Source organism: Panthera uncia, chromosome E1 (genome assembly GCF_023721935.1).
Source record: "Panthera uncia isolate 11264 chromosome E1, Puncia_PCG_1.0, whole genome shotgun sequence".
Taxonomy (NCBI): Eukaryota; Metazoa; Chordata; class Mammalia; order Carnivora; family Felidae; genus Panthera; species Panthera uncia.
In genome coordinates, this window is record NC_064814.1 from 7,253,076 (window position 1) to 7,267,250 (window position 14,175).

At 41.6% G+C, this 14,175-nt stretch overlaps 1 protein-coding gene across 3 annotated transcripts in view; it reads left to right on the plus strand.

Annotated features, from left to right (window-relative positions):
- SPOP (speckle type BTB/POZ protein) overlaps positions 1–14,175 on the plus strand; it is a 67,635-nt gene that overhangs the window by 39,187 nt on the left and 14,273 nt on the right. For 2 of the 3 annotated variants that reach the window (XM_049635867.1, XM_049635868.1), the window contains exons 2-5: positions 7,947–8,091; positions 8,759–8,880; positions 10,805–10,956; positions 11,085–11,212. In XM_049635867.1, the coding sequence (XP_049491824.1) occupies positions 8,014–8,091; positions 8,759–8,880; positions 10,805–10,956; positions 11,085–11,212 (480 nt within the window). In that variant the 5' untranslated portion in view covers positions 7,947–8,013. Of the gene's footprint in view, positions 1–7,946; positions 8,092–8,388; positions 8,475–8,758; positions 8,881–10,804; positions 10,957–11,084; positions 11,213–14,175 lie in introns of those variants that run through there. The other variant, XM_049635869.1, reaches the window with a different exon arrangement.

Consider the following 14,175-nt stretch of genomic DNA (forward strand, 5'->3'; position numbering starts at 1 on the left):
AACAATTTCATTGAACAAATATTTACTCAGTGCCTATTATGATACCATTTTCGGCACAGAGGGATGCTGTTCTCTGATTGAGCTGAACTTGCGGTGGGGAAGACAATAGACTAGTGAAGAACTTAAAACAAGATCATTTCAAGTAGCGATAATGATGAAAATAAAGTAGGGTAATGTAACGAGCAGGCGAGAAGTGAGGGCTACTTCACATCGGGTGGTCAGGGAAGGCCTCTCTGAAGATATTACTTGATAGGACACTTAGATGACAAGGAGGCAGCTATGAAAAGATGTGGGGGAAGAAGGTTTTCCAGGCTGAAGAAAGAGGCTGATACGCTCACTAAGTAGAATTAAAGGCCTGAGTGACTAAAGCACCGTGACTGTGAAGGGTAAGTGTTAGATGAGGTCAGGGACATACACTGAGATCTTGGCAGTCATGACAGAATGTAGATTTTATTTGGATAGCAATGGAAGCCACTGAAGAATTCCTATCTTACCTCTCATAAGGGTCTGATTTATAAGCCATCTCATAACCTAGAAAAATTAACTGGAAAGACTGCTAATTTCTTTAAAAATTTTTAAGTTTTAGGGGTGCCTGGTTGACTCAGTCAGTGAAGGGTCCGACTCTTGACTTCAGCTCAGGTCATGATCTTACCAGTCATGAGCTTGAGCCCCACATCAGGCCCCACGCTGACGGTGCAGAGCCTGCTTGGGATTCTTTCTCTCTCCCTCTCTCTCTACCCTTCCCCCACTTGTGGGGTCTCTCTCTCTCTCTGTCTCTCTCCTCTCTCCTCTCTGTCTCTCTCTCTTTTTAAATTTTATTTGAAAAGGTAACATATTCACATGGTTTAAAATTCAAAAAGTACAGAAAGGGAAATATGATGGAAATTCTCCTTCCCATTCAGGTATCCCTGTTTCCTTCCTTGGAAGTAACCAGTGTCCCTAGGGTCTTGTATAGTTTTACAGAGAAATTATGTGTATGTTAAAATAAATAGGTATTTTTGCCTCTTTAAATAGAAAGAACCTCCCCATTTTTTAAACAGATGTTTATTAACTATATTGTCTGTTTGTATCATAATTCATTAATCATGCCCTTGTTGATGGACTTTTAGAATATTTCCATTCTGTGATTACAAATAATGCCACAGTGAAAAAACCTTTTATATTTATCATGTTAAATATATCAGTAGTAGGGTACATTTCTAGAAGCAAAATTGCTGGATCAAAGGGGATGTATATTTCTTATTCAGATATACGTTCCTTTTCATAGAAAGTATAACAATATATACTCTAATCAGAAATGTTCTCCTTAGCCTGAGCAAGTGTTATCAAACATTTTGATCTTTGCCAATTCACTGGGTGAATCAGTATGTGGTTTAATTTGCATTTATCCTATTATGAATGAGAGTCGAACATGTTTTCATATATTTCAGAACCATTGGTATTTACATTTCCATAAACCATTGGTTGTTCTTCACCCATTTTTCCATTAGACTGTTGACTTTTTCTTCTTGATCTTTAGATTCATTCAATACTAAATCCTTTTGTTAAAGAATTTGAAAAGAAACAAAGATAGTGTTTGTATGTCTGTTATATCTCAATAAAGACAAAAGCAGTCATCTTTTGCCTTGTACGTTTTATAAAGCATGAACCTGATAAGGGATATAAGAGAAACCCCAGTCTTTCCTTTGTTTACTGAGGCCTCTCTTGATTGTCCTTAGTTTCATTTTAAGAAGCATCTCTAAATTTAATAAAAGGTACATTTAGTATTTTGTTAGACTAGATTGAATTGCAGTAAGTTTACATATGACAAATTTTCAAAAGTCATTCAAACCTTGCAACAGAGGAAGTCAGTATGACCTGTAATAATCTATCCTTAGAGTAATGAGAAAAAAGTTGTTACAGGCTGTATATTATCGAGGACTCTGTAACAAGAAATATAAACATTACCTTGAGATCACATCAGTTTCTCAAAGAAATGAATATATCCAAGTCTTCCCGTAGTTTTGTGGTTTTTTTTTTTTTTTTTTTTTTTTTTTTTGCTGGTAGTGTGTGTGTGTGTGATCGTTTTTTTGTTTTGTTTTTTGGGGGTTTTTTTTGGTCTACAATCTTTTTGGCATCTTCTGTTTTGGAGAAGGCAGCGTCTCTCAGGTTTAAAATAGTTATGACATTGGGATTTTTTCTTACTTGGAAACTGTATAAGGCTTTAAATCAAAAGAAAAAAAAAGTGATAGGCTTTTAAAAAGTCCCTAACAAACCATTCTTTTAAGGAGCGATGTTCCCAGCCATCTAACACGTGCATGTTTGTGTATTATGTTGAACCACATGAAATTGCCGACGTTTTGACTATTTTTGGCTTATAAAACAGTTTCATGGTTCAGTCTATTATGCCACAATCTTACTCCTATAATTTTAAGACTGATGGATATATGGCTAACTTACAGATACCATGTATGTGATATGCCTGTGTTGGTTGCTGATTTTCTTTAATTCGCTGGATGACTGGATTAGATTGAAGATGGAAGAATGCTTACGTGGAATAAAAGAAAGATAAAAAAAACTGCAGAAGCTGTCTCTTTCTCTTTCTTTTTTAGAAAGAGAGAGCATGAGCTGGGGAGAAGGGCAGAGGGAGAGAGAGAATCTTAAGCAGGCTCCACGCTTAGCACAGAGCCTGATGTGAGGCTCAGTCCCACGACCCTGGGATCATGGCCTGAGCCGAAATCAAGAATCAGATGCTCAACCAGCTGAGCCACCCGGGCGCCCCAGAAGCTCTCTTTGCAACACTTTTCAGAGAGTGTTCTAGCCTTGCTCTGCATATACTGCAGGTTAAACTATTGGGACATTTCCCTTTATTGTACTGGGAATTCATCTTCTGTCCTCAGAGAATCCTGATTATGTACGAGTTTAGTTCAGATTACTGATAACCTGTTTTCAAAGTGAAGGAAATTATATCCAGTCTCTCTCCCCCTTGTAGAGCGAAGATATACTTGATAATGGATGAGAACCTTACTTTTACCGGGACTGATACTTGAGAGTGCCAGGCTAGGAGTTTTTGGCTTTGTGTGTAACTCATCCAAAAGAACAAATTAATGATTCTCATTACATTGCAAATCTAATATACTCAGCACTGTTCAAAGGGCTCTTTTAGAGATATGTGAGAGAAACAAGCAGAAAAGTTAATGAACTTGAATGCAACTGGACAAATGTTTCAGTCATCAAAGTATTTTTGCTGAATGTCTTGTCTTAGGCAGGCTGTGCTAGGTGATAAGGGGACACAAAAAAGAGTTGCAGGTTCCTTTTAAAGAGCTTCAAGTCTACTGACAGCAACAGAAGTGTTTGTAAGTGTAAAAGAAGGCAGAGAAGAAGTGCACCATGTACGTTCGATTGAAAGCTTTGTGCATCATGACAGCATTAATACATTTTCTTTTTTACTTCTGTTTAATGTTCTAGTGAGAAATCATACTATATTGATTGACTTGAATCTCTTGTCAAAAATGATTAACTTTATGGTCTCCTAATACTTGCTAAGATGCAGTCTGTTGGTGATTGCTGTTGGTTGCTAACTTGATACTACCTTCATTGGAATTTGAGCAGTATTACAGTTGACAGATTTTTAAAACTTTATTTATTTTGAAAGAGAGAGGGAGAGAATCCCAAGCAGGATCTGTGCTGTCAGTGCAGAGCCTGATGCGAGGCTCAATCCCATAAACCATGAGATCATGACCTGAGCAGAAATCCAGAGTCAAGACACTTAACCGACTGAGCCACCCAGATGCCCCAATATTTTAAGGTATATTTTTTGGTGTGACTCAGAAGTGTCACCTCATGGTTCAGGACTTAATAGAAAGAACAGGAAAATAGATGGTATATAGTAGATACGTTAAGCCTCAGAGTTAGCACACTGGGAAGTTTGCAAAGCTTTGGAAAAGAAATTTTTCACTAGAGAACTTGGATGGTCTTGTCCTAACTTGTTTGAAGCCAGGGACGCTATATTTTGGTGCTAGTTGTCTCCTACAAAGGTTCTCAACCCATGACCCTCAAATAGATCTCCTCTTTTCTCAAATTGTTTTTCTGCTGGGCATCTGCAGCAGTTGGCATGAAGTGCTAGAGAGTTCATGTAACACCAGGCTACTTTGCTGATGAACACTTTGCCCTCAATGCCTGCTAGGAGTGAAATTAATTAGACTGGTGCTGTCCTAGTCAATTTCCCTCTCAGCAGGTTGTGTGGTTAGAGCTCCTCAGAGTCTAAGGCTGATCTTACTAGCTGCTGGGTTGGACATTTCTTTAAAATTGGAATAAAGGTGATATTATTAAAAAAAAAAAAAACAAAAAAAAACAAAAAAAAAAAATTGGGTACAAAAAAAAAGAGAAGCAAAAAAGATAGAAAAAAAAAAAATGGCCAAGACCAAAGTAGTACTTTTTTTTTTCTGGTTGTAATAATGGACCATGGTTCAGTAACAACTAAGCTATTAAAATAACCTGGCTTTTAAACTTGTCTTTTTTCTTAGGCTTAGAGAATTCTTAAATTAATTGTTAGATAAATTTGAAGTATTTTTTAAAACTTCAAAATAAACTTGTTCATATTTCATGATTCCCTCAGTGTAGAGATGCACCACACATCTCCAGAGCCAAATTTTATGCTCTTAACATGCAGAATTCACGTCTTTGTTGCCAGTCTGCCCAAAAGATAGTTTTAAGTGGGAATTTTTAAATTTCATTCTGGCTCCTACTGGCAATAATGATAATTGGGATTTGTAAAATTGCCTAAGGTGCACTTACTCATCACGAGAACTAGACCAACAGTTCTTGAGAATATGTTTTCCATCCAATGGAAGCCCACTTTGATCATAGGTGATCAAGTGTAGCATCTGGATTCTTGAGTGTATCATGGAATCATGAATTGCACAAATCGGGGAGGCGAAAATACCACTGCATTGCTTAGTTTGCTAGCTTACGTGAAATAGCATGTCATGTGTATAAAACTGGTAACTCCATCTGTGATTACATGGGATGCTTGAGTTGTGAATTGCTGTAGGATAGTGTTTAAAACCAGTGGGGACTCCGGTAATACCAATGGTATTACTCAGGATGCAGCTGTATCTTTTTTTTTTTAATGTTTGTTTATTTTTGAGAGAGAGACAGAGACAGAGCATCCATGGGGGAGAGGCAGAGAGAGAGAGAGAGAGAGAGAGAGAGAGAGGGACACACAGATTTCAGAGCAGGCTCCAGGCTCTGAGCTGTCAGCCCAGAGCCCAACGATGCAGGGCTCAAACTCATGAACTGCAAGATCATGACCTGAGCTGAAGTCAGTTGCTTAACTGACTGAGCCACCCAGGCGCCCCACAATTGTATCTTATTAATCCATGATATTACTTAAGTGGCCAGTGAATGTGTATGAGTTGAGTGATTTCTTTGTTCATTTATCCCTCTTTCTACAAAGGATTTGAGACAGTTTCCAGAAGTAGTTAACTTCTATATAAAAGAGTAAACAGTTGAGGCAATGACAGCAAAGTGAACCACAGTGTTAAGAAAATAATAAAGCTATTACAGGATGAGCATATGATCTGATCCTATAGTGTCGAGAGATGGCTTACACATTTGTCTCCGAGCTTCCTAGTAGCCAAGCAAAGAGGGCAACATTGTGCATAGCTGAAAATAAGCCAGGTGTCCAGGGAAGAAATGTCTGCCTTCGATATTATAAACCAGTGTTTGATATAATGGAATACATCCTTATAGTATTCTTACAATACAGTATATTTTAAAAAATGAAGCAGAACAGTAGGAAGAATGGTATAGACTCAAGTGGCTGTCATCCCAAACATCAGATACATGTATTGTCATATTTGCCTCAGATCATCCTCATTTGAGAAGAAACCAGAGAGAGCAACTTGAGCTGCCTTCTGTCCTTGTCCCGGCCTCATTCTTCTCTCCTGCTTTCCCATCGCGAATCTGATGGATAGCATGTCACTGTTTTTTCCTTTTTGGCTTTTTAACTTCGACTGAATGTATATATCTGTAAATAATATATAAATCTTAAATTTGCATAAATGAGGTACTGCACATGCCGTTCCAAAACTTGCTTTTTTTTTTATTAGCGTTGTGTTTGATCTTGTCTCCGTGGTGCTGCAGATCTAGTTCATTAATTTTAAATCCTGAAATATGGTTTTCCATTATATGGAAATAACCCAATTTAGTTTTCTATTTCCCTCCTAATGGATTTTTAGTTTGTTCTAGTTTTTCACTGTTACAAGCAGTGCCACACTGAACAGCCTTCTCTGTGTCGTCTTCTGCCCACGGGCAGAGTTTCTCTAGGGCAGTGGTTCTTAAAATGTGGTTCCAGGACCAGCATATCAGGATCACTTGGGAACTTGTTAGAAATGCAAATTCTAGGGCCTAGTTCAAACCTCTGAATCAGAAATTCTGGGGATGGGGCCCAGCAGGTGATTCTGCTGTACTAAAGTTTGAGAACCCCTCCACTAGCTCATATACAGTTAAAGTAGAATTACTAAGTCTTAGGTTGCATGTATATTCAACGTATTGCAAACAGCAAATTCCTATCTAAAATATACATACTAATTTACAGCCTCACTGGCAGTGTATGAGAGTCCCCATATCCCCATACGTGATATGGTTGATTTTTTTTCTTGCTGGTCTGAAAGATGTAAAACTATTTAAGAGCTGTTTTATTTCCTTTTTTGTGAACAATATTTTTATATAGGGTCGTTGGCTTTTGTCTTATGGATTTTGTCGAAAATGTATATATCAATTCGTAAATTATCCTTTTTCACACATTACAAGCTCTTTTTTTTCAGTTTGTTTTTTGGCTTTGTTTATTGTACTTAAAGAACAGGAGCTCCCGGGTGACTCAGTTGGTTGAGTGTCCAACTTCGGCTCAGGTCATGATCTCGCGCTCCATGAGTTCGAACCCCACGTCGGGCCCTGTGCTGAAAGCTCAGAGCCTGGAGTCTGCTTCCGGTTCTGTGTCCCCCCCTCTCTGCCTCTTACCCACTCATGCTCTCTGTCTCTCTCTCAAAAATGAATAACCAAATTCACCAGTGGTCGAATGGTTTTGTGCTTTGAAAGGCCTTGCAAAGGGAGAATTTTGATTTAGATTTTATTTGCTCCGGGGACACCCTGTGATGTATACACCCTGAGATGTATAGCAGTTACTTGAAAATGGTCTGAGGCTTAGGAGACGGGTCAAAGTTAGATTTGGGCATCATTTGTATAAAGGCAGAAATTTGACACTGGGGATGGATAAAATGAAAGAGAATGTAGATTGAGAAAATGTTTGAGAATGAAGCCATGGGAATAGCACTGGAGAAAGAGAATCTAATAAGAAAGATTGAGGAATGATCAGAAAACAGCAAGGAGAAGAATTTGGAAAATTGGGTACTGACGGAGTATGTATGTCAGCTCTCTACTGCTGCAGAGAAAGGAACACATCCAAGAAAGTAAATGTTGCCCTTTGAGAGAGCAGCTGGCAATGAGGTGAAGAACGGAAGACTACCCTTAATAAGTTTGCACCGAACTGTAGAAGATGCGGTAGTAGTTAGAGTGGTAACAAGGTCATTGTCTTTTAGGAATGCGGTATTTTTGCCCTCTGGGGAAGGAGCCAGTGGCAAAGTCGTATGTGGTGGTCACTGTGCTCGCTGCTCTTTGGCTGCCTTTTCATGAATGTATTTTCTGTGCCCTTTGAGTAAACTCATTTGTAAGATAATATTAGGGATTGGGCAGAAGATTAAAATAGAGTGACGGAATCGAGACTAGTAGGCTGCTGTAGATTAGGTGATCTTCTCTGAGGTTAGCATTGAATGCCAAGGAGCCATTTGAATGATAAGGTAGAACATTCCAGGCAGGAGACAGAGTTTCCAGTCTGCAAGGTCAAACGGAAATAGGAGAGTATGCCATTAATCTAATAAAATCCTCATGCTTCTTGGGTCAACCAGGGTGAAGAGAGTAACAGAAATCTTTGTCCCCTGACTTTGGAGATCTCGTTTAACCTTCAAACTGGCGATGTCAAGGGTTCCAAGTCCTCCACCTCCGGCAGAAATGTCGAGTGGCCCCGTAGCTGAAAGCTGGTGCTACACACAGGTAGGTTCATGTTTTCACTCTGTAAATCTTGTACCTTGGGAGGATTTTGGTGAATGAAAAGAATAAGATTTCTTTTCTTCACTGGGTTTCCTGCTTTCTCTAGGACAGAACTGTCAAATAGCAGACAGAAAAAGTACCTGTCAGCTTTCCATTCCTTGGTTTTCCTCATGGAATCTCCATGTCCTAGGATAGTGTTTTTCACTGGAGCTTGAAAGAGGGGTGGGGGGGAAATCTTTGAAACTAGATCCACTTCTATCCACCTTGATGGAAATGTGTTCCTCTTTGGGCAACTCACAGGAAACCAGGTTTGAGATTTGCAACCCCAGGCAGTGGCATCAGCATCTCAATTGTCAAACGCTGCTCTGAGCAAAGGCTCATTTTAGGTACGGCTTTATTATCTGCTTTCCCACCCCTGTCCATGTTTTTCTCACTTTCCACCCAGTGTTTCTGAGACGTGGAGAAATGTCATGAAAGCAGTTGGTCACTGTGAGATTTCTTAAGATGTGGGTGAGGGACAGAAAAAGCTGAGCCTCCATGCTGGCCAGACAGGGCTATCTTCCTATGGGAATCATGCAGAGGGAGGGAGGGGAAATGATTATTTGATCTTCAGCCTGTGTTTTAGGTTGCCTCCTTCCTATTTAATCGCTTCTTGGTTTTCTGTCAACAGATCAAGGTAGTGAAATTCTCCTACATGTGGACCATCAATAACTTTAGCTTTTGCCGGGAGGAAATGGGTGAAGTCATTAAAAGTTCAACCTTTTCATCAGGAGCCAATGATAAACTGAAATGGTGAGGAAGAACATATCTAGCTATAAAAATTTTTCTAAAAGTTGCCCATTTTCTCGGTTTTATGACACAGCCTGGCTAGGATGTGAGATCCTCGAAGGTGGAGACTTTGTTTTGTTCCTAACGTGTTCCCCGGCGCCTAGGACAGTGCCGGGCCCATGATAGGTGTTCACTGGACATTTGTTGAATTAGTTTAATGACTGTGTCAGGGACCAGCAAACTCAAATGGCTGTAGGGTAATATAAATGAGTAAGGAGGGCCAGTGTTGTAAATGATACTCATACACGATACGGTACGAGTGTTGACCCCTTGGCAGATGAGTGAGCGTCCTTCTGAAAGGGGTGGTGGCCGCTCAGCTCCAGCTGTCTATAGCTATGTGGGAGTAAGGGCCGACCGTTGACATATTTTCTGATTCGAGAAAAGCAAGAAATTCAGATGTTAGCGCAAAAAAATCTCAAGTTTTAAATTGCCTGCTTTTAACAATAGAGGAGATGTATTTGCTAAGGCAATCAGAATGCCCAGGGTGTAGGATGGTTTGGAAGGTAGTTGGACCCAGCAGCCCAGCGGTGAGTTTAAGGACCCCCTCTCTCTCTGCTGTCCACGCTATTGAACATCTGAAGTCTGGCTTCACCCTTGTGGCTGAAGGATGAGTGGCAGTGGCCACGGGTGTAACACACTGCCATTCGACAAAAGTCTTTGAACTTTCTTTGAATTAACCGTGTGGCCAAGAATACGCAGACATCCACTGACTGGTTTAGGTTTGTGTTCCCTCAATTAATCTTTGTGGCAAGAGGAATATGATCGGAGCGTGGAGGTCAGCCCCATCCAAATCACGTGTCCCCTTGAGGAGCCGGCAGCTAAGGATGCAACCATATGCTCGCTGCAAAGACCGGAACACGTGTGCGAGCCACCAGTTTTGATCTCTGATAACCCAGCGAAGAGTTCAACAACTCTCCGTCCGTGCATTGTTTGTCGGCTGTGTACATTAAGCAGTGTATTACTAGGTGATACTGAGAGAACGCTTTCTTCTTAGGCATTGTGTTTAAATTTGCATCTTGAGCACGACATACAGTGATGTATACGGCATATGCACACCCTAGAGAGGCACTGCATTGGGCCACCTGTTTGAGAGAGGTGCCGTAACACTGGCAAGGCCTAAGGATACATCTGGCCTGCGGATTGTATGTGGTGGGAGCAGTGTGAACCACATGCAGATCAACTAATGACATTTACAACGTAACTCAGTCGAACCTATTAAATTCTGTCTGAAATTTGTTTTGATTCAGTGGCAACAGATTGTCATCTCTGACTCTCTTTGGAAGCCTAGCTTGGAACTCTATCCTGTGGAATGGGAGCTTGCTTTTGTCTGTGCTTCCTCCATACTGCCTTCTTTATTTCAGTCTTAGAATATTACTGCCAGATTGATAAAATGTCCGTAGTAGATTATGTGCTGTTCACACATTTCTTTGCAATACTTTTTCTCTCCAAAGGTGATATTAAAGGGCTCAACAACGTTGTGTTTTTCATGGCTTCACTATAGTCCTGACCAAAGAAGGGGCAGCCTTTCCTGAGACTGAGGATTAGAACAGAGTGGAAGTAGGCTCCATTTTCAAATGTTTTCAGGGGAGAAAAGAGTGATTTGGGAGATTGTGAGGAAAGAGGCAGAGATGTAAGGGATGTGGTGTCAGATTCTAGAATGCCCTTCTATTTTTATTGTTTACTCCTTAGAAGGTGACTCAGGTTGCTCCCAAACAGTGGTTCCCAAAGTAGTCTTCTGCTGAATCAGAATCTCCCGCTATGGGGCCTGGATTGGTTCTCTTAACATCTTCTCTCAAGAAATAGATGTTTTGTATCTCCTGTCACATCACAAAACCTACAAACATGGATGCTTTTGACCTATATTTTTTTCCCTGTCTGTTTTGGGCAGGTGTTTGCGAGTAAACCCAAAAGGGCTAGATGAAGAAAGCAAAGATTACCTGTCACTTTACCTGTTACTGGTCAGCTGTCCAAAGAGTGAAGTTCGGGCAAAATTCAAATTCTCCATCCTGAATGCCAAGGGAGAAGAAACCAAAGCTATGGGTAAATGTTCTGCTCTTCATGCAACTCTTTATTTTCACATCAAGCAGCTTCATACACAGACAAGTTGTAGATTTGATCTGTGTTCTGAGTAACCCTAAATATGACTTTTTTTTTTTTTCCTACTCCAGAGAGTCAACGGGCATATAGGTTTGTGCAAGGCAAAGACTGGGGATTCAAAAAATTCATCCGTAGAGATTTTCTCTTGGATGAGGCCAACGGGCTTCTCCCTGATGACAAGCTTACCCTTTTCTGTGAGGTGAGTCCTTTTACCCCACGGTGCGACGAGCAATTCCCAGACCTGCTGGGAATCGGTAGGCTTCATTATGTTGTTTCAGGGATGGAGAGTGAGAAAAATCCCCAAGTGGTGTGGCACAACCCAAGTGTTACTTCTGTGATTGAAACTGTCGTGATTTTGGGCTTGTTGGGCACCTCAGCTTTCTGCTTGTTGCCGTTCTTAAAAACAAAGATGGTGCGCCATCTTGGTAGGAGTGATTTTTGACTTGCTTGGGTCAGGATTCTGGCTTTTTCACTGCGGGTGTTTGCAGATAGAATTTGGAAGGGCTGGTGCTGCAAGCCGAGGAGAAGGGCCAGCAACTCAATATGTATATTTGTCCCGTTACCCTTTCCGACTTCTTAAGTGGGAAGGCAACTTGTGTTTGACTCCAAATCACTTTCCTTTTCTGCCCTACTGGATGACTCTTGCCAGGAGTTGGGTATATCGCTTTGTCTTGCTGGAGTGGTTGTGAAATTAGGAAGGTGAGAACCATTTTTTCCAGGGTGAAGGGTAGCTATAGCTCTCTAACTCGTGGTTGGCTAGGCGAGTTCTGTGTAGTCAGCCAGGAGCGTCCTTCTCTCACCAGTGACCCAGGAGCCTTTCTGGGTTTACAGGAGAAGCCTTGAAGTAAAAATCCCAAAGTGAGAGTGAGGTAGAAAGTGGTTTCTTTAATAAGCATATACTAGTCAGTCATTTCATGCCATTATCCGTGTATTTAAGATCCTCACAAACTCACAGAGTCACCAACGAATGAAGCCTCCAGTCGGATGGGATCTTTGTGTTCCCTATGCATTGTATGGTCAAGAACCACTTGCTGAGCGGCACCACTTGAGAGGGACCGCTGTGTTTTCACGGGGAGGGTGCAGGCAAGTTCCCCGACTGCCAGTGTGCTCTGTCATAATGGTAGGTTCACACCGTGAGTTAACGACAGGTCCAAAGGCTTATCACCACCTGCGCAGTGGGGCAGGGTGTCCCTTCGGAATCCTGCCCTTTTGTGGAAGAGGCCTGGCCAGCAGTCGCCAGCTTCTCTCCCCGGTCACAGCTCGCGGAGTGTTTCTGCAGAGTAGTTGCTAGGGATTAGAAAACTTTGGACACATAGTTTATTAAAGGACTGCACTAAATACATAAATAGTCGCATAATAGCTACCTCCTCTCCTTTCTCATTGCTAAGTGAAAGAAGGAAATACTAGAGTGACGGCCTCTCTGTAAATACATAAAATGTTGCAGTTGTTTTTGTCTGTGAACTTGAAATTTGTATTCTGTGTAAGTCCTATTATTTACAGATCGTGCTCGGTTGCCCTGGTGAAAAAATGAGAACAATTAGGTGGTTTTGTATGAGCTTTGATGTTATGAAACGTTAAGACCATCAATTTAGTCTTACCTCTCTTAGAGACCTATATTTCAGAAAGATTTTAAAATAGTGGAAAATTCTATTTTCTTTTGGAAACGAAAGCCAGTCTTTGAACTGTTCTCTGAAAGAAGAGAAATCTCTAAATCTCGCCTCTGGTGTTCTAGGCAAAGCCTCAACCTTTATCGCCACATTTTCCAGTCCACAGTCGGTCCAGCCTCTTCTGCTTTGCTCCCCCTCCCAGCCCATCCCCCCAAATCCCTTCCAGCTACTCCAACCCCTGTATCGCCATTCTCGATTTGGAAACCAATTGGCCTGCCCTCGCTTGGCAGTCTCTTACCCTGTGGTTAAGTCCAAGGCTTTGCTTCCCCATATGAAATTCTCTCCCTTCACTTCCCCATATGAAATTCTCTTAGGAGAAATCCTGTGGTTAAGTTTAGATTCGTCTTACTGACTTCGAAGGGAAGTGAGATGACACTTTGGAAATGAGGAGATGTTGAACAGGGAAACGTCTGCTGAGTTCTGCTGATGCCATCGGTTTCTTCCCATCGAACCAGGTGTGCCATCTGTTCCGCTCACACTTCTCTGTTGGCCACAGGTGCTGAGTGTTGCTTCTCATGCTTGGGCTTGTGCCTAGTGAGACTCGTTTCTGTTCCCAGGCTCTCCGCGGACTTAGTAGCATTCAGCATTGCAAGACGGTTGCGTGGGGGGGTGTGTTGGATGTGTGGGTTTTAAAAATGTCTGCAGCTCATCTGAGTTCTTAGTGCTTTTCAAAGCTAGATCGTTCTTTGCTGCACACTCTGTCCTTTTGACCTGTCGCTCCCTTTTGTCAGTGGATTATTTATAAACCGGTATTTGGTTCGTATTTTTATTTTATGTATCATTGGTTTAGTTAGTATTTTTTTATTATTCAGAGGCTTTTATGCAGTCGATGTCCACATACAGATTTAGGTTATAAGTCTTCCACCGCTCCGTTCGTCACTCAGCCTTTGGCCTGGGTACTTCCCTCCTATCTGTCAGTGGATTATTTATAAACGAGCTTATTGCATCTTGGTAACAAAGTACGGTTGTTCCGTGGATTCTTTTGGCTGTTCCTAGAGGCCACACGAGGGAATCCTGAGGCGAAAGGCTGAGAATCACGTTTGTCTTTGGGCTTTATTTCAGCGGTTAATGAACATTTAAATGAAACTAGATCGCTGCACGAGCAGTCTCGTTTATAATGCGCCACACTGGGTTCACCTCTCAGTGACGTTCTTGTCTATTAGGAAATGGGACGATTCTCGCAAGTCGCTATGGCAGCATTTTCAAAGCATTCCCTGAATTGTCTCTCATCACAATCCTCGGAGCCGGATTAGTTCTCTTACCTTCATTTCACGTTACTGGGGGGAGAAGCAGTGCCTAGGGAGGTCAGGTAATTTTTCCTAACCTTGTACAGCAAATTAGTGTCGGGCCGTGGCAGCTGCGCGTTCCCCCCTCTCGTCCGCCACGCGGCGCCACGCGGAGCCGAATGCCGTTCGGCCGAGGAAGCGTGGGCTCTACCACGTTTTCTTAACAGAGACGGTCTCCTTTGGCGATGAAAGGCTCGTGGAGGCTGTAC